At 42.2% G+C, this 22,099-nt stretch overlaps 5 protein-coding genes and 2 non-coding genes across 7 annotated transcripts; 3 read left to right on the plus strand and 4 right to left on the minus strand.

The window, feature by feature from the left end:
• Positions 1 to 5,771: 5,771 nt before the first annotated feature.
• Positions 5,772 to 5,845, minus strand: TRNAT-AGU. Its single transcript has one exon. It is a non-coding gene; the product is annotated as a tRNA-Thr (tRNA).
• A 1,207-nt stretch (positions 5,846 to 7,052) lies between these two features.
• Positions 7,053 to 10,533, minus strand: LOC118637163 (histone H2A type 1-H-like). The gene is made up of 3 exons (XM_036272360.1): positions 10,151 to 10,533; positions 7,666 to 7,784; positions 7,053 to 7,400 (listed from the first exon to the last, which is right to left on the minus strand). Exons 1-2 carry the CDS (start codon positions 10,531 to 10,533, stop codon positions 7,730 to 7,732), a joined length of 438 nt encoding a protein of 145 aa, XP_036128253.1. The 3' UTR covers positions 7,053 to 7,400; positions 7,666 to 7,729.
• TRNAV-UAC lies at positions 8,037 to 8,109 on the plus strand. The gene has a single exon. It is a non-coding gene; the product is annotated as a tRNA-Val (tRNA).
• Positions 10,534 to 10,831: 298 nt separating the features above from the next.
• Positions 10,832 to 11,273, plus strand: LOC118637188 (histone H2B type 1-K). The gene has a single exon (XM_036272386.1). It carries the CDS (start codon positions 10,855 to 10,857, stop codon positions 11,233 to 11,235), a length of 381 nt encoding a protein of 126 aa, XP_036128279.1. The 5' UTR covers positions 10,832 to 10,854; the 3' UTR covers positions 11,236 to 11,273.
• Positions 11,274 to 12,362: 1,089 nt separating this feature from the next.
• LOC118637198 (histone H4) lies at positions 12,363 to 12,740 on the minus strand. The gene has a single exon (XM_036272396.1). The coding sequence runs from the start codon at positions 12,724 to 12,726 to the stop codon at positions 12,415 to 12,417; it is 312 nt and encodes a 103-aa protein (XP_036128289.1). The 5' UTR covers positions 12,727 to 12,740; the 3' UTR covers positions 12,363 to 12,414.
• A 4,775-nt stretch (positions 12,741 to 17,515) lies between these two features.
• On the minus strand, positions 17,516 to 17,981 carry LOC118637174 (histone H2A type 1). The gene has a single exon (XM_036272373.1). It carries the CDS (start codon positions 17,964 to 17,966, stop codon positions 17,574 to 17,576), a length of 393 nt encoding a protein of 130 aa, XP_036128266.1. The 5' UTR covers positions 17,967 to 17,981; the 3' UTR covers positions 17,516 to 17,573.
• A 287-nt stretch (positions 17,982 to 18,268) lies between these two features.
• On the plus strand, positions 18,269 to 18,689 carry LOC118637164 (histone H2B type 1-K-like). Its single transcript, XM_036272361.1, has one exon. It carries the CDS (start codon positions 18,289 to 18,291, stop codon positions 18,667 to 18,669), a length of 381 nt encoding a protein of 126 aa, XP_036128254.1. The 5' UTR covers positions 18,269 to 18,288; the 3' UTR covers positions 18,670 to 18,689.
• Positions 18,690 to 22,099: the final 3,410 nt, after the last annotated feature.

Raw genomic sequence — 22,099 nt, forward strand, 5'->3', positions numbered from 1 at the left:
ATGAGAGTCAGACGTGTAGAGCGAACAACTCTACCAACAAGGAATTTGGTTGTTTCTGTGGCATGAAAAATGGGATAACTGCCAACCCAAAGTAGAATTTAGACAAAAGACCTGAAGATATAATGATTAACCATGTCTTCAAAGAAGTCAGTGAACACGGCATCTAATTTATAAAAACCGATGAACAGTTTTCACAGAGAAAAAACCGAGATGCAACAATAATCTTAAAACATAATATACCACGAATATACAAACCATGTAGTAAGAATGCGTTAACCTGAAAATAAAGGCCTTTCCAAGTGACAGGCAAAAAGCATTTATTTAAGATCAACAAGAACAGACATTTGGAAATCACTGATGCCAGCAGAAACCAGGAATAGTGTTTGATTAGAAAACAAAGGCTAAAGGTATTTGTGAGAAAGGGAAGGGGAACAATTGGAATAGAAGGAAGGCATTGCTATTGGTGCAGATAAGCTAACATAGTGACCTAATTCTAAACAATGTTTTTAATTTTCATCCCAGTAGCCATAATATCTGTTTTCTTGTTATCTTTGCAAACAGTTCATTGGGACTCAAGGTTGTTTAGGCCCAGGCCAAAGGTTATTTTGCCCTGTTTTAACATCCAAAGTTTTTTGGCATAAGACATGCAAGGCTGTTCCTCTGGGATAGCAGCTCTGGCTCCATTTTAGTGTCTTTGTTTATTATTATTATTTTAACAAATATATCAGAAATATATCAACAATAAGCAGCAGGGAGACTTGGTAAGTCTGAAGTAGGTCCTACATATGTGCATATTAATGAGACTCCATAGATAAGTAATGTAAAACTCAGTTGAAATACAGTAGCCCAGAAGATGCTAGATTCAAATTAGAGAAGTTAAGTTGCAATAAAGTTAACTTTTTTTTAATGAAAATTATGCTTGATTATACTCTACTGTTTTTGTCTAATATTAGGAAAAACAAAACCAGGACTCTGATAAATAGAAAAATATGGACAGTATGAGCACTGATAAATCTCTAGGAATTTTTCATTTGGTATACAATTTCTGAAATATTTATATGAACAGCTTGTTACCCGTGAGTATTTGACCTAAGGAAGTCTAAGCTTTTCTCCTCCTCCTCCTGGCATTGTTTCTGACTTGATGACTCTTCTTACGCAACTCATCAAGAGTAACATATGAAATAACCCTAATTCTTTCTAGCATCTCTTTCTTATAAGGTGAAAGAACAAATCTTTCCAGGGGCCTTCTGGGAAGTCTCAAAGACAGTTTTAGGTGCAAAAGATATCCTAAAAGTTTTATTTTATATTTGGGATTTGATTTGGGGAAGGCGAAAATTAAAAGCTGTCAGGACGCTTGAACACTTAGGATAAGAATTGGATCACCTGTTGTGTTCAACTTTTCAACTTGTTAATGAACTAATAAGTGAGCATTTAAAAATTTGTGTTGGGATTGTTTATAATGCAACAAGCTTTTCAAGTTTGTATTTTTAGATACTTAACTCTTCAAGATATAGCCGAATCAATTGTTTATAATGTTTTTCAACAGCAGCATTCCCATTCAAAGGGCCCTTTAAATACCAATGTTCTGACAAATGACTGCACTCCCAAGTGGACTGTCTAGCCCATCATAAACTTAAATCAAGAAACAAGAGGTTCTTGAGGTGCAATCTTCTGTTTGAAAAATGCTCTGGCAGTTCCAGAATGTAAACAAATAGATAAACCAATAAAAGTCATATTTCAGGATCTGACATCAGTCTAGCTCCTTAAAAAACAAAGCAACTTAATAAACTGTCAGATATTTTTATTTCAAAATGGTTATCTGTTTGCTTGAAGCCTTTTTGTTCATTTGCTTATGTTGAAAGAAATTCTGAATCTAAAGAAAGTTTTAAACAATGTATTTGAGCCAAAGCTGAGGGCTGGACCAGAAAGAAAAATCTCAAAGGACTGAGAAAATGCTCTGGCAAATAGTAGTTTTGTCATTTATTTCATACATTCGAATCAAAAGAGAAGACACAAGGAAGGTACATAAAAATTCATTGGTGGTAGATTAAGGAGGTGGGAGAAAGTAAAAGGGGTGGAAATCTCTAGGAGTGGATACAAAGTAAAATGAAGAGATACATACTTATTTTACATTTGTAGACACAGGATAGTATATAGGCAACAAGATAACAATGAGGAATGTTGAGGTCATTAGGCCCTGGCACCAGGTGTTTTTCTCTGGAGGTCTGGAGAAGAGACCATTCTGACATATTAAGTATGTTATTCTAGAATCTAGATGAACCAAAAACAATGGACAGGTCTTGCTTAAAGGTTAACCTATCATACAAGCCTAGTATATGACTTCCCACCCTAACCCTCTCAGTTAGGAATTTTAACGGTCAGAACATCATCCCCTGTGGTTACTTTCAGTGCCTAAGCTTGTCAGGCTTGCCAGCTAGTCCCCTTTTTGCTCACATTTATTTTGGTCTATCTTACTTCCTTGAATTTAAAAAAAAAAAAAAAATCATTAGTTTTTTAAGAAGATTTTTGTGACACTTCTCTATAAAAATCTCCACGGAATCTGTTATCTTGCAAAACCTACATGATGTTGACACCCTATGTTCTGTCTCCTGTCATTCCTCATAATTTCCTTCTTCTTTCCTAAGTATAACAGAGAAAGAGGAGAGAGGATTCAGCTCCCTTGTCTTCCAGCCAGGCTGTGATGGGGGAGGAAGCCCCCCTCACTGCCTAGGCTGAGTGTGGGGGTAACTGACAGATGTTAGAGTTTGGCTCTTAATTTGTCCCTCCCGGACTGTGCTTTTGTTAAGTGTGGGGCACAAATGTACAATATATAGATAGGTCTATATGTATTTTAAATCTTCACGAGATTTAGTTTACATGGAGGAGAGAATAATGCACGATTAAGGTTCTATGAGGCTGACTGAAGGGGTGGAAAATAATATTCCCTTCTGAGTTCTTAGCTGAGACCCCTGTAATAAAGGACGAATTCACAAGAGAAAAACAAACAGACGCTTATCAACAGATATACCTCACCCATACATGGGAGAGAAAATTCTCAGACATGGCCTAGAATTCCAGTTTATATAACCTCTTCAACAAAGAACAATACATTGTGGAGAAATGACAAGACAAGGAAAAACAGGTTTAGGCTTCCAAGGACGAAGGTAAAGGCTAGTTAGTGAAGTCTGTTATATTTAGATTTCAGTTCACAGTGTCTAAAGTTGTCTGTGGGGACTAACTTTTGTCCTTCCTGGTAGAGAGGAAAGAAGGGACTTCTTTGTAAATTCATGTTCTGCTTTCAGGCAAATAGGGTATAGAGCAGAGAGGGTTTTTTTGTTTGTTTTGTTTATTTGCTTGTTTGTTTTTTGTATCTGCTTCTTCACATTTGCCTTCAGCTCACAATAATCTTTACGTGAAAGTGGCATATTGTGGGCGTGGAATGATCTGCTCCCTTTCCTGACCACCTTTTTGGTCATGATGGAGGAGACCTGCTCTAATTCAACAAAAACTAACAAACAAAAAACACGAGGAGATGAAACCAAGTTTACCATGAAGTATAAATGGGATTTCAGGCACAGTGCAGAACTACTTTTACTGAAGTGAATAGTCGGTGACTCTGATGAAACTCTCATCATAACCTTCGAAATCTCTTTAGATAAAATGGAAAAGCCCAATGTGTAGGTCAGTGTTATTCAGTGTATGTTTCAGCTTATGAACAACAATATTATTTATAATTCAAAAATGTGATAATCTATTTGTGATTTATTTCCTCAAAATGTCGTTGTGTTCCAGTTTTCCCCCTTGCACTCAGTAGATTCTACTGATGCAGAAATATGAGTTTTTAGTTGTATGAATCTCAAATGGTGAGAGTCTAAATTTCACCAGTGTTCTCATATTTGTTCTCAGAAATAAAAATGAATCTGACTCCAAACCAAATGTCATGGCTTATTAATTCTGTTTTTGTGATACTGATAACCGTACTCCATCCTTTAGCAGTGTTACAAAGGAAACACAGGCCCCAAAATCAGTTGTGCTGAGCCCCCCCAAGGCTTAATACCTATCAGTCTCTCCCAGGAGTGAGATTTTATACCAATCAGCCTAGTATTTCCTGGTCAGCACAAGCGAGGCCAACTGCCTGAAAGACCCGTGCCTTCCCCTAAAACAATGGTGACCTTGCTTGAAATAATCCACTCTTTATTTCCTGGGTTGGTCCCACTCTCATTCTGTCTATAAAACCTCCTGTTCTGTATAACTCAAAGTACCTCTCTATTTGCTCGTTGGGATGCTGTCTGATTCATGATCTGTTTAATAAAGCCAGTTAGACTTTTACATTTACTGTGCTGAACTTCCATTTTTTAGTAGCTAACAATGTTGGTTGTCACAAGTTAAGAGATCTGAGATTGAACTTCCAAGACAGGATTTAAAGTGATTTTTGCTTAGTTCATATTCTAGTCTTGACAACCATTAACAAACCCATCACTTTCTCTCTCCCTTTTTTAATCAAATAAAATGACTGGGGTGACACTGGTTAATACAGTATATAAGTTTCAGGTGCACAATTCTATAATATATCACATGTATGCTGCATTGTGTGCTCACTGCCCAATGTCTTGTCTTCTTCCATCACCATATATTTGACCCCCTTACCCTCATCCTCCCCCAATCCCCTTTCTCTCTGAAAACCACCATTCTGTTGCCAGTGTCTAATTGTTTGTTTTGTTTGTTGATGGGTTGCTTTCTGTTCTGTATCCCACATGTGAGTGAAGTCATATGGTCCTTGTCCTTTTATGTCTGACTTATTTTGCCTAATATAATACTCTCGATGACTGATGTTTCTCTCTTTTTTTTTCCCCCTCTCTCTCCCCCTCTCCCTTCCTCTCTCTCTTATCCAACCATCTATCTAAGGACACTTTGGTTGTCTCCATGTCTTGGGCACCATGAATAATGCTGCAGTGAACATGGAGCACATATATATTCACAAATAAATGCTTTCTTTTTTTTTTTTTTTTTTAGGTAGATACCCAGAAGAGGGATTGCTGGGTTGTATGGTAACTCTGTTCTTAATTTTCTGAGGAGCCTTCATAATGTTTTCCATGGTGGCTGCACCAGTTTACATTCCCACAAGCAGTACACCAGGAGGGTCCCTTTTCTCCACAATCTCTCCAACAGTTGTTATTTCTTGTCTTACTTAAACAGCCATTCTAATAAATGTGAGGTGGTATCTCATTGTGGTTTCAATTTGCATTTCCCTTATAGCTAGTGAAGTTGAGCATCTTTTTATATATTTTTTAGCTCTTTGTATCTTTTTGGAAAAAGTGTCTGCTCAGATCCTCTGCCCATTCTTTAAAAAATGGATTATTTGTTTTGTTATTGTTGTTGAGGTGTATGAATTCTTTATATATTTTGGATATTAGCCTATTATCAGATGTATTCTTTGCAAATATCTTCTTCCATTCACTTGGTTGCATTTTTGCTTTGTTGATGGTTTCTTTTGTTGTGCAGAAGCTTTTTAGTGTGTTGTAGTCTTATTCATTAATTTTTGCCGTTACTTTCCTTGCCTTTGAAACCCATTGCTTTCTATCAACTACAGAAACCTTTTTCATTTTTCTCTTCAAGCCAGTCCTTCATAATGCAATACATTTATCTGGTAAGAGACCCTCTACAATTGAAATATCAATTCAATACCGGCTTAACCAGCTATATAAATTTCTCAATGCCTCTCTAACCTATTTAATGGCATGTACAGGATTGAAATACAAAACCAAACAAGAAGGCCCCGCTGGGATTCGAACCCAGGATCTCCTGTTTACTAGACAGGCGCTTTGACCAGCTAAGCCACAGGGCCTCCTTCTAGGTAAATGTTCAATTATATCATATTTGTAACTTTTTCTGTGAATTGTAGCAATTTGCCAGACTTATTTAATTTTGTTACAGAAGGTACATCAGCATTTCTGTATTCGTTCTAAAGCATAAGCATCAACATAAAAATGCATTCTGTATTGCAATGTTTTTAAAAAATGATTTTAAATCGGAATGAAAATTCTATTTCGTGGTGATTATTGCCCTCTAGAGGAAATATTGGATATTGCAGCATATTTTAAATTTGTTTCTTGGTTAATTACGTAAATCTTTTTGTCCACAAATGTGGAGTCACTGCTGTATTTCTGGTACTTCTCTAGATATTGGAGGTAGAACAGCAAACAAAACAGACAAAAACCTCTCCTATAGAATTTATATTCTAGAAGAAGGTAAAGAAATCAAGCTTAAAAAATCTGGTCTCCAAACCCTGAGCAAAGGAGTGAGGCCAGAATCAATTCCACTGTCGTCAGGTGACAGAGCCCACGGTCTGCTTTCTGAGCTAATACTCTGCACATGGCAGGACTGCTGTGCTCCTTCTGTTTCAATTAACCTGCATGAGAAAAGAAGGGGAGCGCAGCTGAGGACACACGATGAAGCCCAAACTTCCACTCCGCCCAAACCAGGCACCCTCAGACCCCCTCGTTCAAGGACAGCCTGGGCCTCAGTGGATCTGCCGCTCCGCGTGGGGTGCGCAGAATGAAACGCTGCGGGGCACCGTCTAGTTCTGCTCACTGAACTGACTTGGTTCCTGCCCTCAAAGATGAAAACTGAGAGCGGAGGGTTGGATCTATGTAGTTAGTCCCCGTTGTCCTGCTGCCATTCCTCTCCTCATGGCAACCTTTCTCGTTTGTTTCTCGTGCATCATTTTGATCACATGTATTTTTTTACAAAGTTGACATTTTTGTTTTGTGTACATATATTATACATTTATGTAAAAGGTGTAGTATCTATTCTTAGGTCTTTAAAAAAACATTGTGACTTTAAGATCCATCAAGTTGCCCTGTGCACACTTAAGTCATTGCTTCTACCTGCTATGCGCAGTCAGTGGTGCGCACCCACGATGTATTTCCTACCCTCGGTCCCAGAGATGAACTCACAGGCTGCCTCCAGTCCCACTGCCACAAAGAACTCACCTCTTCAGCCACCTCCCTGTATGTGCGGACTACATTGTGATACATGTGCAGGAGCAGAATGTCTAATTAGTCCCATTTGTTCTCCAGTCTGTCTACACTCCACCAGCACATGGTGGAGTGTACATGTACATGGGAGCCCTCGCAAAAAAGTGAAGACCCCAAGAATCAACTCTTACACACCAGTTTGGACCAACATGAAGATGTGACCAGACAGAGGGGTTGGGGCTAAGGCAGTTAACTGTGGAAAAGTGACTTGGAAGAAAAGGGTTAGTTTAGTAAGTTGGGTATTTTGAGTCATTTGTTTGTTTTTGTCCAGATTTCTCTCAGCCTCAACTTCCTGTCCCTGGTGATAAGAATGTTTCTTCCTCCTGGTGCAGCAAGGTGCCCTTCACATGGGAATTTTATCACCTGCATTTAGAAAGAAAATGAAGGGTCAGAATGCCTTTTTTTTTGCTTCTGTTGTTTTCAAGTGCCTTTAATTCAAAATATCAGTATGCCAGAGGCATACGTATTTTGGGGTGGCATCCTCTGATCCCCTACAGTGGAAAACATTTATTTGCCCCCCATCTTAACGCACAAATGCCCTACATGAGCAGTCCCCAGTTGGCCAGTTCTGACCCAGTCGAGAATAAGGGGAGGTCACGGGAGTAGTGCTCTTCTGAGAGCCACTTACCAGCACCTGTTATTTGCTACAGGTTGTGTCGGCCCATCGCGTAGGCTGCATCATGCACGGGTTCTCACTGTGGCACGGCTCTGCTGCAGGCCCTCCACAGGTGCTTGCTTGGAAGGTGTCTGTAGATGATCAAAATAAATAATCTTGGAATAAATGATGGACATAGAAATGTTTAAAGGGTAAAGAATGTGGTTTTAGATAATTTTTTCTCATGTTTACAATTACTCGAGGATATTTCAAACTTGTGTGTGAGTGAGATGCATGGGAAATATAATTTAGCAGACATAAAAAAACCAACAAAATTATCTTTGAGTCAAATAATTATAAACATTTTCTAATGTATTTACTTAGAAAGAGGCATAGGAATGTGTGGTTCCATAGTGCAGTGGCTAGCATGTCTGCTTTACACGCAGGAGGTCCTGGGTTCAATCCCCAGTGGAACCAATGAAAGTAGGTTTTTTTCTTCCTCTTCCCTTCCCCCCTCAAAGGCAAAAGAGGGGTTTGTTTTGTTTCTACTTTAGGATTAACAATAGCCAGATCCTCCTCCATTCTGGCTCTGGGAGTTCCACAGCCACACACTGCGGGCCAATGGAGCATCAGATCTTCAACAAGAACAGTCCTGTTTTATTCTGCTCTTCCAGACACCGTAAGAGTTAGGGAGAAATAGTTTTCTGCAGCCACAATGAAGAGTACTAATTACTATAGGGTCACAGCATGCCACCAAAGCCACCCACCAACCCTTCCTCTGCTCACTTCACAGCAACATTAAATAAATATATGTATGTTACATATGTATCCTGTAAGTCTACAGCCAATATCTCTCCTGTGTTTTTTAAGGCTCACTCTCTTCTCTGTTGGGCTTTAACTACACATGCTGAGGCTTTTACATTATGGTGCAGAGCCGAGGTATCTCCCAGTACTGAGTTAGTGACGTGTGTTCCTGGATCTGGAGGAGGGAGAGGCCAGGGGGAGATTTTCATTTTTCCTGCAATTGTTTTACATTCCCTTCCATTTGCAATGGTCAAGGCATCTAAAACATTTCCAAGAATATATGAAATGAGTCAAGATTATTACTCTTTCTCATTTCTCTAAAATGAAAACGCCCCCTTTGAATTTCCTGATGATAAGAAAAAGGCAATACCAGCTATGTATGTTGAAGTCAGTCTTACAATTACCATCATAGACATTGCTCAATGTTGACATTTACATTCATGTCAATGTACATGTTGTTGGCATGGGACTGCAGTGCCCAGATCACCCCCTTGAAGGAAGACTTGCTGGCCAAGTGCAGACAGCTCCTTCTGTCTGCTCTTCCCCGGGCAGTCCAGTGACAGCAAAGTGGAGACATGAGGGCTGGTCCAGGAACATTTGGGCCCAACGTGGGACACCTCTAACAGGCCATACAGGCTTCAGAGCTCCTCATAGGTGTCTGATCTCTATCAGTTTGACACTCTCCTCTCTTCAGAGTTTGGTCCTTGATAATCATGTTCCACTTCAAACTCCATCTCAGCATCTGCTTCCACAGAACCCAGCCTGCATCATTGCATCACTATGATTTGTGTGTGTGTGTGAGTGTGTGTGTGTGTAGGGGTATCTTGTATGTTATTATTTTATTAAACAGGCTTCCTGCAAAGATAAGCAGCAAATAAATCTATGTATTGAATTACAAACCATTTTCTCTCAAATCTTTCAGTTTGTAAACCACATGCTAAAGTTAATATTATTTTTATGTCTTTTTTAGTGGGTTGCATTCCATAGCTTTTCCCCGCTGTTAACTTTATTATCAAATTTGAGATCAGCCTTGCTGTTGTTTTTAATTACTCATATACATTAATTTACACACCCTACAAAGTCCTATATTAATGGTCCCATTTCACATCTCCCACCCCTTTTATTTTATAGCCTCATGGGCTGTTTCCAAAAAATGCCAAACACACTTTGCCTAAGGCCTTTGCATTTTCAACTCTACTTTGAGTACTCTTCCCCTAGTACCTGCTGGTCTCATTTCTTTTTTTCAATCTATGTAACTCTCTGATCAGGTAATAACTTTAAAGAGCTTACCCCCACTGACTCTCTATCTAAATAGCGCCATTATGCTCTATAGCTTAACCCCTTTATTTTCTTCACGGGACATACATCACCAGATAGCACACATGTGCATATTTAAGCCTCCCCCACCTGGATTTGCCTGGAGGCAATTCTCTAGGGTACATTCAGTTTTACCTTGAGCTGCTGTAAGTTCAGGAGATGAATACACGTGTCCCAAAGAAATAGGGTCACGAATTTACCAATATGGGATTCAACAACTTCTGCGTATTTTAAGCCAATACATCAAACTCTATTTCTCATTGGCGTTAAACCCTAAAGAAAATGGAAACATCTGCTGAGTGAAGAATACGACAGGTTTGGTGTACTAGCTTTCTGAGAGGGTAAGTAGCTCTAAAAAGAGCCGTTGTTTCCCAGGGTTGTTAACCTGAATCTTTACTTGGCCTTGTGGTGGCTCTCGGTCTTCTTGGGCAGCAGCACGGCCTGGATGTTGGGCAGCACGCCGCCCTGCGCGATGGTGACTTTGCCCAGCAGCTTGTTGAGCTCCTCGTCGTTGCGGATGGCCAGCTGCAGGTGGCGCGGGATGATGCGCGTCTTCTTGTTGTCGCGGGCCGCGTTGCCCGCCAGCTCCAGGATCTCGGCCGTCAGGTACTCCAGCACCGCCGCCAGGTACACGGGCGCGCCGGCCCCCACCCGCTCGGCGTAGTTGCCCTTGCGGAGCAGGCGGTGCACGCGGCCCACGGGGAACTGCAGCCCGGCCCGCGAGGAGCGCGTCTTGGCCTTGGCGCGCGCCTTCCCGCCCTGCTTTGCGCGTCCGGGCATCTTGACTATAAGAATTTCACTGCAAGAGCTACAAAAGTGAAAGTGCAGGGCGGCAATTTTTATACAGGTTTTTGGGCGCGAAAAAGCAGATGTGTCGTTGGTTAAGATTTCAGTTGCATCTTAACACAGTGAAAATGCAAATTTGTGACTCTTGCGTTCTGATTGGGCAGAGTCAGTATTTTTGACGTTACTCTGAATAGCCACCAATCAAACACAGGGCTTCATTTATTACCTTATTTGCATGTGAGGTTCTATATGAATACTTAGTGCTCCGCTTCTTCTATTTCTCTTTTTCTGAGCACCTCTCTCGTCATCCCAACCATGCCCGAGCCCGCCAAGTCCGCGCCCGCCCCGAAGAAGGGCTCCAAGAAGGCGGTGACCAAGGCGCAGAAGAAGGACGGCAAGAAGCGCAAGCGCAGCCGCAAGGAGAGCTACTCGGTGTACGTGTACAAGGTGCTGAAGCAGGTGCACCCCGACACCGGCATCTCGTCCAAGGCCATGGGCATCATGAACTCGTTCGTCAACGACATCTTCGAGCGCATCGCGGGCGAGGCGTCGCGCCTGGCGCATTACAACAAGCGCTCGACCATCACGTCCCGGGAGATCCAGACGGCCGTGCGCCTGCTGCTGCCCGGGGAGCTGGCCAAGCACGCCGTGTCTGAGGGCACCAAGGCCGTCACCAAGTACACCAGCGCCAAGTAATGTGCTTCAGCCACTGTTAAACCCAAAGGCTCTTTTCAGAGCCACTCAGTTTTCAGTATTAAGAGCTGTAGATAATACATATTTCTTAAACACGAAATGATGCTGCAGGCTGAGTAGGGGTCTCATTAGCGTCTCTTGTGTACCTGTTATATTTTAGTATATAAAACAGTAGTAAGGGGCAAACGTAACAAAGGGGGACAAAAATATTATCAAGACTTAAGACTGCCCCAAATGTATTGTAGTGTACTTTGTAACAAAATATTAAAAAATCTGCTTTAAAATAAAAGCGGGCTACCCGCCCCCAATCATGCCGGCACCTTTCCCTTCCTCCACAAGCTCGCATTTCCTAAACTCTAAGGTCCCCAGGAGATTTGAAACCAAACCAGGGCATGTGGGTTCAATCTGAGATCACACTTCCAAAAAACTTTTTATAACCATATTGTAGTGTCTAACAAAAAGCTCCACCAAAACCAGACAAAACAATCTTATGATTCACGGCAGGTAGTTAGAGTAAGATGAAAGGGAAGGAGGGGAGAGATGGAGAGCCCAGTGGCGTGGGGAAGGAGCTCCTTCAAGCGCAAAGCGAGACCTTGGGCCTTAGGCAGTTAGAGACGCGACTTAGAACACTAACACCAAAAGCAGTGGTCATTTACAAACTGGTTAGTCTACGACTTCGGGAGGGACTCGGCTTGAAACTGGAAATCGGCAAGATTCTTTACTTAATCAAACCTTACTTGACACCCCGAACAGGGTGAGTGTGTGTAGGGGTGCTATGAACCCATCTTCCCGATGTCGGCCTGACAAGCGCAGTAGGAACGAACCAGCGTTTTGTAGTGTTTTCTGTTTAAAGTTTCTGGGTTGCCATGGACGTCGGGCGAAACGACTGCAGACTGAATTCCTCCCTACAAAGAACTTACGGATTGCTCGGCGCTCGCAGCCAGTTTCTGACAATCGCAGCCTATGGGTGAACTCTGTACAAGGAGCAAAGATGTAAGAGGTGGGGTTCCATACAAACCTTTGTCCCTCCCTACCCTGAGGGTCTTGGAATTGCTGGGACCTTCAAGGTTTGCCGCCTCAGTGCCCCCAACAAGGAAGGATAGTCCCTCACAGCTCTCCCGGAAGGAGTGGGCGGCCCTGAAAAGGGCCTTTGGTTAAGACTGGGTTGCTGGAGATACTGGCTTAGCCGCCGAAGCCGTAGAGGGTGCGGCCCTGGCGCTTGAGCGCGTAGACCACGTCCATGGCCGTGACCGTCTTGCGCTTGGCGTGCTCCGTGTAGGTGACGGCGTCCCGGATCACGTTCTCCAGGAACACCTTGAGCACCCCGCGGGTCTCCTCGTAGATGAGCCCGGAGATGCGCTTGACGCCGCCGCGCCGGGCCAGGCGCCGGATGGCGGGCTTGGTGATGCCCTGGATGTTGTCGCGCAGCACCTTGCGGTGGCGCTTGGCGCCCCCCTTTCCGAGACCCTTCCCGCCTTTACCGCGACCAGACATTCTCAGGACAGTGATGTGAAATGTGTCAAGAATGTCGGCAACTCATTCTTATAAGGAACTCTTGCGGACCAGAGTGAAAACTTAAATAGCCGTGGCAGGAAGTCTCTCGGTGTGGCCGAAAAGGACCTAAAAGCGGGAAACCTGCTCTACTGCCCCTCGTCAATTATTTTGAATCCTTAATACCCGGGGATATTGTCTTTACTTATTTAATGTGCCTCGAGATCCACCCAAATTAAACAACAAAATCATAATATTGTAGAGCACAGATTTTCAACTTTTTTTTCTCATGGCACATATAAACCAGGGTTGAAAATCACAGTTGTGAAGGATACACACACACACACACACACACACACCAAGTGAAGAAAATACTTTGTTTTTATCTCTACATTTATACATGAATTTTCTTTCTCTAACAGTATTTGCACGAGGCTATGCCATTTGAAACCTTTCTCTTCTTAATATGGAGAGATACACTCCATATACTGACCGCTCAGAAATAGAACTAGATGGGATAATAAAGTGAATAATAAAGAGAATTCAAAGATCTTCCAGATATATTGTTAAATTCTCTTCCACCAAGGTACCAATTTTCATTTTCAATAGCAGTTCCTATTATGTTTCACTAATATTGGGAAGAACCACGTAAAAAAATAATTCCAACAATCCAGATATAAAGAATTCACTTAAAAAAAAAAAATAACCAACTGGTTAATAAGTACAGCACATCAAATATGACCCCACTGATGTGAGGAACTTAATTTACCATATATTGACTATTTCACTTAAAATTAACTCTTAAGCTTTTATTATTCTGCTAATCAGTCTATGTGTAGTGCTGAAGTATTATAATAGTTTGTAATGTTGAAAAATATTTTAGTATTTGACACTAAATTCCACCTCAATTATTTTTCAATAATATTTCTATTATCACCACTCCTTTTTCTTCAAGTTACACTGATTTTATCTACTTGCAACAGAAAAATTCTTTAAGTGGTCTGGTCAAAACTATGTGAAATCTATCCATTTGTTAGGGTAAATTTATCTTTGAAATACTGTGTCCTCCTAACCTGAAAAAGGATATTACCAAACCACATATGTATCTCAGTAGAGTGTTTTTAGATAATATATAGTTTTTAAAATTAAAAAAGAAAAATTTGCCCTGGCCGGTTTAACTCAGCGGTTAGAGTGTCGGCCTACGGTCCCGAGAGACCCGGATTCGGTTCCCGCTAAGGGCACGTACCTCGGTTGCAGTTTGTCCCCGGCCCTGGTTGGTCGTGCGGGTGGCAGCCACTCGATGTGTCCCTTTCACATCGATGTTTCTCTCTCTCTCTCTCTTCCTCTCTCTCCCTCCCACTCTATCTGAACCAAAAATGGAAAAATGTCCTCAGGAGAGGATTAAAAAAAAGAAAGAAAGAAAAATTTGCATTAATTACAAGAGCAATTAATTTATTAGTGAATATGTAGAAAATTCAAATGAAGGAGGGAAGTATACTTCCTTCAGTATATATATCCAACATTAGCTAGTAGACTACATTTACAAACCCCTCACTAATGTAAAAATCAGCAACTTTCCCACCAATCAGTACCCCCCTCCCTATCTAATTTCATAAGTTTTTGCATAGAAACTAGTGATAAGGTTAACAATAGATATCTGAAAAGTTTGTAAGACTCATTGCAGTGCCATGGTTGGTTTGCTCAGTGGTTAGAGCGTCGGCCAGCGGACCAATGAGCCGCGGGTTCGATTCCAGTCAAGGTTGCGGTTCGTGGTAGTATCATGCGGGAGGCAACCAGTAAATGTGGCTGTATCGCATCCATGTTTTTCTCTGTCTCTCTCTCCCTCCCTTTCACTCTGTATGATGATAAATGGTAAAATATCCTCAGGTGAGGAATAGAAAACAAAACAAAACAAAACTCTTTGTAGTTCCTGAAATTAATAGCCGAAGGTGTGGAATTTTCTATAAACACATTATTTTATAAAAATGTCATGCTACTCTGGCTGTTTTCTAACATACTGAAAAACTTCATATACTAAGATAAACTTAATTAAAATCAAGGTATTGTTCTTTAGATTGTTTCACAGTTGAAAGGGAGCAGAATATGCCACCCCTAATTATGCCTCTTTGGCATAAGGATTATTTTGAGTTGATTATTTTTGAGAAATAGCACACAAGAGAGACTCACTGAAAAAGGTAGAAGTTCCCTTTTTGTCAGGGACATTTACATTTATATTTATAAAGGACATTTACATTTATAAAAGAAATCTCCATCTGTCAGTCTCCTTCCTAGTGCCAGGAACAGCATCACTACTCTGAATCACAGTTCCCTTCTGTGGAGAGGGCTTCTCCTTAATCTGCAAAACAAAACTTACCCTCTTCCAGGTAACCTCTCCTAACTGCCCTCCCTCTATCCACCCACCCCTATCTTTTGTCTTTAAGTGAAGATGGTAAATAAAGTGGTGGCTTCGGCTTTTTTGGGGAGTTTACCCAGTTTTCCTGAGTATCTGTCACATATACATTGGTATACATGTTCATAAAATTCTGTGTTGTTTTTTTATTTTCTCTCATTAATCAATCTTTATTATAGGGAATCTCACTTTAAAGATCAGAACGGTACAGGGAAAATTATTTTCTCCTCTCCCACACAGTACACATCGAATCTGGTAGCAAACTCTATTACTTACAGCTGCAAAATACATCCAATACTTACCATTTGTCTGCTGTTTCCAATGAGGTCAAGCCACAGTTCTCATGTCTATCCTTCTAAAGTTTGTATTCACTATACAGTTGTTTTAATGAACAGTCAAAGAAATGTAAATCAGGTTATACCATTTCTCTGTCCAAAACTCAGAGAATGGACATTTAAAATGATTTGCAAAACTCAGCATGACCTATGAAACCCTAAATCATCCTAACCTCTGCCTGTCTCTGAACTCGGTTCTGGATCTCACTAAGCATTACACACACACAAGGGCCTCGGTATTTGTATTATCTTCTTTGCTTAGAACATTACCTAAAAGTGCAACATAATTTACTACTGTACTTGGTTTTATATAAATCTGCTCAAGTACAATCTACTCAGAATTTTTCCAGAGTCATGGTAGTGACTCTACCTGGATCCTCACAACGCCACCTTATTTAGAAACAAGGGCTTTGCAGATGTAATTATTAAGGATCTTGGGATGAAAACATCTTGGATATAGAGTTGTGCCTGAATTGAACGACTGCAGTCATCATGTAGGAAGAGGAGAGGACAGACACACAGGCAAGGAGGGTGTGAAGGAGGTAGAGGCTGGAGGCATTAGGCAAGCCAAGGAAAGCACAGAAATGCTGGCAACCATCAGCAGCTGGAAGAGTCACCTGGAGATATCTCCCTCAAAGGTGCTAGAACTAGCCAACCCTGGTAGCACTGATCTGAGACCTCTGGCCTCCAAAACTGTGAGGGCATCTATTACTGAATAATGGCATCAAGTTTGTGGTAAATTGTTACAGGCAGCCCCAGTAAATTAAGTGACAAAGCAAAACACTCCCGGCTCTCCTGCCACTCTAGTCCTTGGAACTGATTTAGTTTTCCTCATGGTACTGATCACTGTTGTAGCTCACTCTCCTTAGAATCCAACTTGTCTTTGAGTTGCCCTAATTAACAACCTCAGAGACAGCAAGATGAACAATGGGGAATGTTATAGATGGCTTTAGCCCCATAAAAATTAACCAGAGTTTGACCTTCACTGGGAATTTGAAAAGCAACATCCTTCAGGAAAAGGGAGGACAGAAATGGCCCCAAGGCCAGAGTGTCCTGCATGCTCTGTAAAGAAACTGATAGGGAGAAACTGAAGCTCCCTTTACCCCATAAAACTGTAACTGTTAAACATGTGTGTATTGCACCTGACTGACCGCTGATAATCCATCTCGAATTTGTTAGTTTTTAAAACTTGGATAATGGAATGAATAGCAGGATAGATGTATGCTGACCCAGTTCACCCAGTTCCCTTTCGCCTCAGCTCCCTCCCACCTCCGTTCCCTCCTGCTTATCGCTAACTGCCTCGGCTTCTGTATAAGCAGTTTGCTTGCTCTGCTAAACTCTTGAATGACCCCTGCCCTCTAATAAGCAACCCTCCCCCTGAGCTCGGGGCTGCAGTTCTCCTCTGTGTAGGTTGGCTGCAGTCCCTGCGCAGGTAATAAAGCATCCCCAAAAACTGAAAAATTGAGTCTCAGTGTGGTCGATCTCCTGGGTTACAACAACCACAACCTAAAATTTAGCTCCCCCCGCCTCCTTTGGGCACCACTTGAGTGTCTATCATTGCTATATATTGCTGGCAGCATTTTTTTTTATTGCAAGAATTTATATCAGAATGGAAAGTAAGGTGTTTTTAATTTACAAGTTAACTTATACAGATACATATGAACACAGATATACCATACAATTTCCCTAATGTTTTGCTTTCAACGATGGAGACGGAGAACTGTGACTTGGTTTCATCTATGACTCATTTTCCTTCTCACCCTGTACAACAAATGCTATTCTCTTTACTAGAAAATAGGGTGGCCCTGAAGTCTCAGACTGCTGAACACTTCATCCTGAGGCTTTAACCTGGAAGGCCGGTCGCCTTAGTTACCTGATACAAAACAAGTGTGCGTTTTATTCGGTTGACGCCAACCTTTGTTTTTCAATTAAATGTATTGTTAGTGGCTTGCTTCTGGGGTGTTTATGTACTGACGTGTTTACACCGTAAGGGTCAGTTTCCAGTAGCTGCTACAAAACGGAAAATGCAAGCTCTTTTATTGAAAACGTGGGTGGCTCTGAAAAGAGCCTTTGGTTGGGACTGAGAAAGATTCTAATGTTCCAGCTCATTTGCCCTTGGCCTTGTGGTGGCTCTCGGTCTTCTTGGGCAGCAGCACGGCCTGGATGTTGGGCAGCACGCCGCCCTGCGCGATGGTGACTTTGCCCAGCAGCTTGTTGAGCTCCTCGTCGTTGCGGATGGCCAGCTGCAGGTGGCGCGGGATGATGCGCGTCTTCTTGTTGTCGCGGGCCGCGTTGCCCGCCAGCTCCAGGATCTCGGCCGTCAGGTACTCCAGCACCGCCGCCAGGTACACGGGCGCGCCGGCCCCCACCCGCTCGGCGTAGTTGCCCTTGCGGAGCAGGCGGTGCACGCGGCCCACGGGGAACTGCAGCCCGGCCCGCGAGGAGCGCGTCTTGGCCTTGGCGCGCGCCTTCCCGCCCTGCTTTCCGCGTCCGGACATGACGGATAGGAAACCTTCGCTGTGACTTGGGTCTGAGTTAAGTCACCCTGAGCTACCCTCTTTATAGTCGTTCCTGGGCGCGAAAGTGAATCTGTGCCATTGGCGAAAAGTTACAGCCCTTTCACTTGAACCAATGGGATTCTGGCTCTGAAATACCCTTGTTTTGACTGGACAACACTCATGTGACGTTTCCAGGAGTCACCACCAGTCAGACACGACTTTACTCACCGCCTCCTTTGAGAGTCTGTGAACCGAGAGAGCACTCACGGTCGCGCGCTCGTTCCTCCTGTTCTAGCTGAACCTCCGGCTGTTCCTCCCGACCATGCCCGAGCCCGCCAAGTCCGCGCCCGCCCCGAAGAAGGGCTCCAAGAAGGCGGTGACCAAGGCGCAGAAGAAGGACGGCAAGAAGCGCAAGCGCAGCCGCAAGGAGAGCTACTCGGTGTACGTGTACAAGGTGCTGAAGCAGGTGCACCCCGACACCGGCATCTCGTCCAAGGCCATGGGCATCATGAACTCGTTCGTCAACGACATCTTCGAGCGCATCGCGGGCGAGGCGTCGCGCCTGGCGCATTACAACAAGCGCTCGACCATCACGTCCCGGGAGATCCAGACGGCCGTGCGCCTGCTGCTGCCCGGGGAGCTGGCCAAGCACGCCGTGTCCGAGGGCACCAAGGCCGTCACCAAGTACACCAGCGCCAGATAAGTGCCTGTTGCGGGCACCTCTTGACCTCTGTTCTCAGAGTGCTGGTGCTAGTTATCCTGTCTGTGCCTTGTAGCTCGTTTAATCTACGAAATCGGGCAACAATCTTTTGAGAACTTACCCTGTTAAGGTAAGCTCGACAAACGACAAAAACAAAGTTACCTGACTCTCTCAAAGGTGTGGAACTCTTTTGTATAAGAACGCCCTTAGCAAAGTAGTGTAAATGCTGTCCATTTTTTATTTAACCCAAGTATTTTGGTGGGGACAAAAATTATCTGTTGATTAGCCTAGGTAGTTGAAGTCTATATTTATGAGACCATTGCTTAAAAGGTATACATTATGTAAACACAGTAATAAATTCTATATTTCATTCCATTTAATCTTGCCCCATCTTGCGTGGGCCCACCCCTTTTTCGGCCTGTCTACAGGAGACTCCAAAGCACGTTTAGTGTGTGGAAGCATAGAGCCTCCAGCTCAGTCCTTAAGGGAGTTCTGTGCCTTTCCTCCCAAATACCAACTGGAAATCATAGCACAGACATGCCCTCTGACAAGCCTGGCCAGCCCTTCCAGCCTTGGGGTAAAAAACTAAGCTCCAAGCTCAAGTCATTTACTTGGTCATGGTAATAAGTTTCTTTTCGCTTTTAACAGCAACCTCAGACCAACTGTTTGAAGAGAGTTTTTCTTGTTAACAATTTAGCTTATCTTTCCGGTTCCCCTTAAAAAAAAAAGAACGCCCTTAGCCTTTCAGTGTCACTTAGCAATTTCCTACATTTAAAGGGGCTCTGCCACCGTTTCTCAGCGTTAACGAGCGATGGAAAGGAAGATATTAAGCCCTAAGCAAATTAAGTGCGCCGGCTCCCCTACCGGGGAGAGGTGGACTAGCGTCCGTGGCCGGGGTTCCGCGGGCCCATTCTCAGCCCGCATTGGTCCCGCCATCCTGGAAGCTGCCTCCTGGAATGTGGGTGGAGCCCAGCCCAGCCCCGCACAGCCCCACAGCTTGAAAAGTACTGTTATTCTTTCCTTTTCTGTAGCGTTGTATCCCATTCGGGAGTGAGATTTATTTCCGCTGCAATTTCATTGGAGGGAAAGTTAGTGAAGGATGTAACTGCCAGTCTGAGAAATAATAATGCTCTATTTGTTAACTGGGGAAACTGCTTTCCCTTTGCCATGTTTCCATATACTAAACATTACAAGACAAAACACGAATACTTAGGGTCCAATGAAGGCAAAGGAAACTTGGGAGCATTTGTCTCAGGCACTTCTGGAATAAAAATCATTTTCTGTTTTAGAGTTCCTTCGGTCAGTAAACTGCTGAAAGACCAGAAGAATAAATTATATTTATGATATTAAAAGGAAATATTTGAAATGAAAAGTTAGAAAAATAAATGGCAAATTTAGCTAGTCAAAGGATAAGATTCTAATTTCTAGGGAAAAAACGTAGATGAAAAGGGATTTCCCTCACGGGGTAGTTCGATCATAAATTCCTAACTGGCTGCATTACATTAGGTAGTCATGCCCAGACCTATAATTCTTCAGTAGAAGGCTTATTTTTACCTTAAATCTTATCCATTGTTTCTAAGAATCTGGTTAACACACCTTTGGAAACGTTCCTTTTCCAATCCCTCCTATATTTAATTTGATGTACATGAAGTATGTCTAGAAGTATACCAAACTAAACTAAGAATGGTTACCTGTTTTGAGAGAAACCAGGTAAACGAAGGTATAGTAGGTAGAATTTCATTTTATATCTTTCTGTTTTCTGGTTTGTTAGACATGTAAATATATCTTTTAAATGAGTAAATAAATTAAGTTGAAAAACCACTTGTGATTTTTGTCCAGACATCTTTTGTCAGTGCCCTGATATGCCCCACAATGCAACCAGCTGCTTTGTTATCACAGAACCAATCTGGTTCTGCATCCATTTAAACCAGGAATTTGGTTCTGATAATGCCATTTTGAAGAATATCTGATGATACTTTTTTTTTACACGTTTATAATGCAAAAATCTTAAAATTGATTCACAAAACTCTCTACCATATCTTTGTTATTGCTCCTGGACACATTTGAGGCTTTTAATCTCCAAACTAAACGATTATCTGTGCCTGCTTTTTGGCTTTATTCTACCATGTCCACACAGCTTTTGCATCACTTAGTTACGTTATTATGTTATACTGTGATTTATTTGAGTGCTTATTTTCCTCACATTACTGTGGGTGCTTGATGGCAAGGACTATATTATTCATTTTAGTTTCACAGTCTGTATAACCTTTTCCCCAAGAATCTAGCATGGAGAACACAAAAAGGCACTTTCTGAATTGGTAACTGAGTGAACAACAAGGGTTATAGAACCTGGAAGAAATTAAGAGCCTCATTTAAAATTTAATGAAGTGGCAGGTTCAGGAGAAGGGTGTCAAGGGGGGGACATCTGTAACATACATAAATTAATAAAAAATAAAATGTAATCATGAAGAATATTAAGAATAGGACAGACATATCTAGATTAATAAGGTGTTGTGTGATTGGTGGCACCAAACGGTTAATGATAACTTGAAATTGTGTTCAATAAATAAGTGCTATCCTGTGCTTCCCTCTTAAAAATTAGACTTAAGCCCAGCTGGTGTGGCTCAGTGGATTGAGTGTCGTTTCATGGACTGAGAGGTCCCATTTCCATTTCCGGTCAGCGCACATACTTAGGTTTTGGGCTGGATCCCCAGTAGTGGGTGTGTGGGAGGCAGCCCATAGATGTTTCCCTCATCATCTGTGTTTCTTTCTCCTTTCCTCTCTCTAAAAAATTATATTATAAAAACTAGAATTGACAAGAAATTTAAATCGACTCTAGAAACTGAAGCAGAAAATAATTTAAAACAGAAGTGATTAAATGGCAGCACATCTAGAGGAGAGGCAGGAAGGGGACCACGCTGACACTGCTGGAACCCTACCAGCTACCTCCCACTTCTCGGGTATTGATACTTGTTACCAGTACAATGGAAGTAGTAAGATGAATTCTGATGAACTCTGCATCAACTGTGGCTGTGAAATCTTCCATGGGATGTGAAAAAGTAATGGCCGAAACATCTCAAGTTTGGTGAAAGACATAAACCTCCAGATTAAGAAATTCAGAGAACAGGAAACTGTTTATACCAAGGCCAATCTTGATCAAGTTCCTAAAAATTAAAACGTAATAAGAAAAAAATTGGCCAAAGAGAAACAACAGTTTACCTACAAAGAAACAAAAATTCTCATATGACAGACATCTCATAAGAAATCATGGACTTGAAACAAAACTCCATTTATTACTTGATCCCATGAAAATCCCTACTCTGACTGACACTAGAGCTCTAGGAATTACTGCCCATTCAGATTCAATGTCCATGAATCTCTGAAAATCCTGTTCTCCCAGGAGGGTCTGTAGGTCATAAAGAAGACACCAGGG

The sequence above is a fragment of the Molossus molossus genome, unplaced genomic scaffold (assembly GCF_014108415.1).
Source record: "Molossus molossus isolate mMolMol1 unplaced genomic scaffold, mMolMol1.p scaffold_m16_p_20, whole genome shotgun sequence".
In the NCBI taxonomy this organism is placed as follows: Eukaryota; Metazoa; Chordata; class Mammalia; order Chiroptera; family Molossidae; genus Molossus; species Molossus molossus.

What these genes read in the sequence shown, in the direction of transcription:
- LOC118637163 (XM_036272360.1), bottom strand. Translation starts at nt 10,533, where the DNA reads ATGCCCGGACGCGCAAAGCAGGGCGGGAAGGCGCGCGCCAAGGCCAAG. An exon ending in GAGAGCCACCACAAGGCCAA is followed by an intron (nt 7,785 to 10,150) that starts GTAAAGATTCAG and finishes GATCATCTACAG; the next exon opens with ACACCTTCCAAGCAAGCACC.
- LOC118637188 (XM_036272386.1), top strand. Translation starts at nt 10,855, where the DNA reads ATGCCCGAGCCCGCCAAGTCCGCGCCCGCCCCGAAGAAGGGCTCCAAG.
- LOC118637198 (XM_036272396.1), bottom strand. Translation starts at nt 12,726, where the DNA reads ATGTCTGGTCGCGGTAAAGGCGGGAAGGGTCTCGGAAAGGGGGGCGCC.
- LOC118637174 (XM_036272373.1), bottom strand. Translation starts at nt 17,966, where the DNA reads ATGTCCGGACGCGGAAAGCAGGGCGGGAAGGCGCGCGCCAAGGCCAAG.
- LOC118637164 (XM_036272361.1), top strand. Translation starts at nt 18,289, where the DNA reads ATGCCCGAGCCCGCCAAGTCCGCGCCCGCCCCGAAGAAGGGCTCCAAG.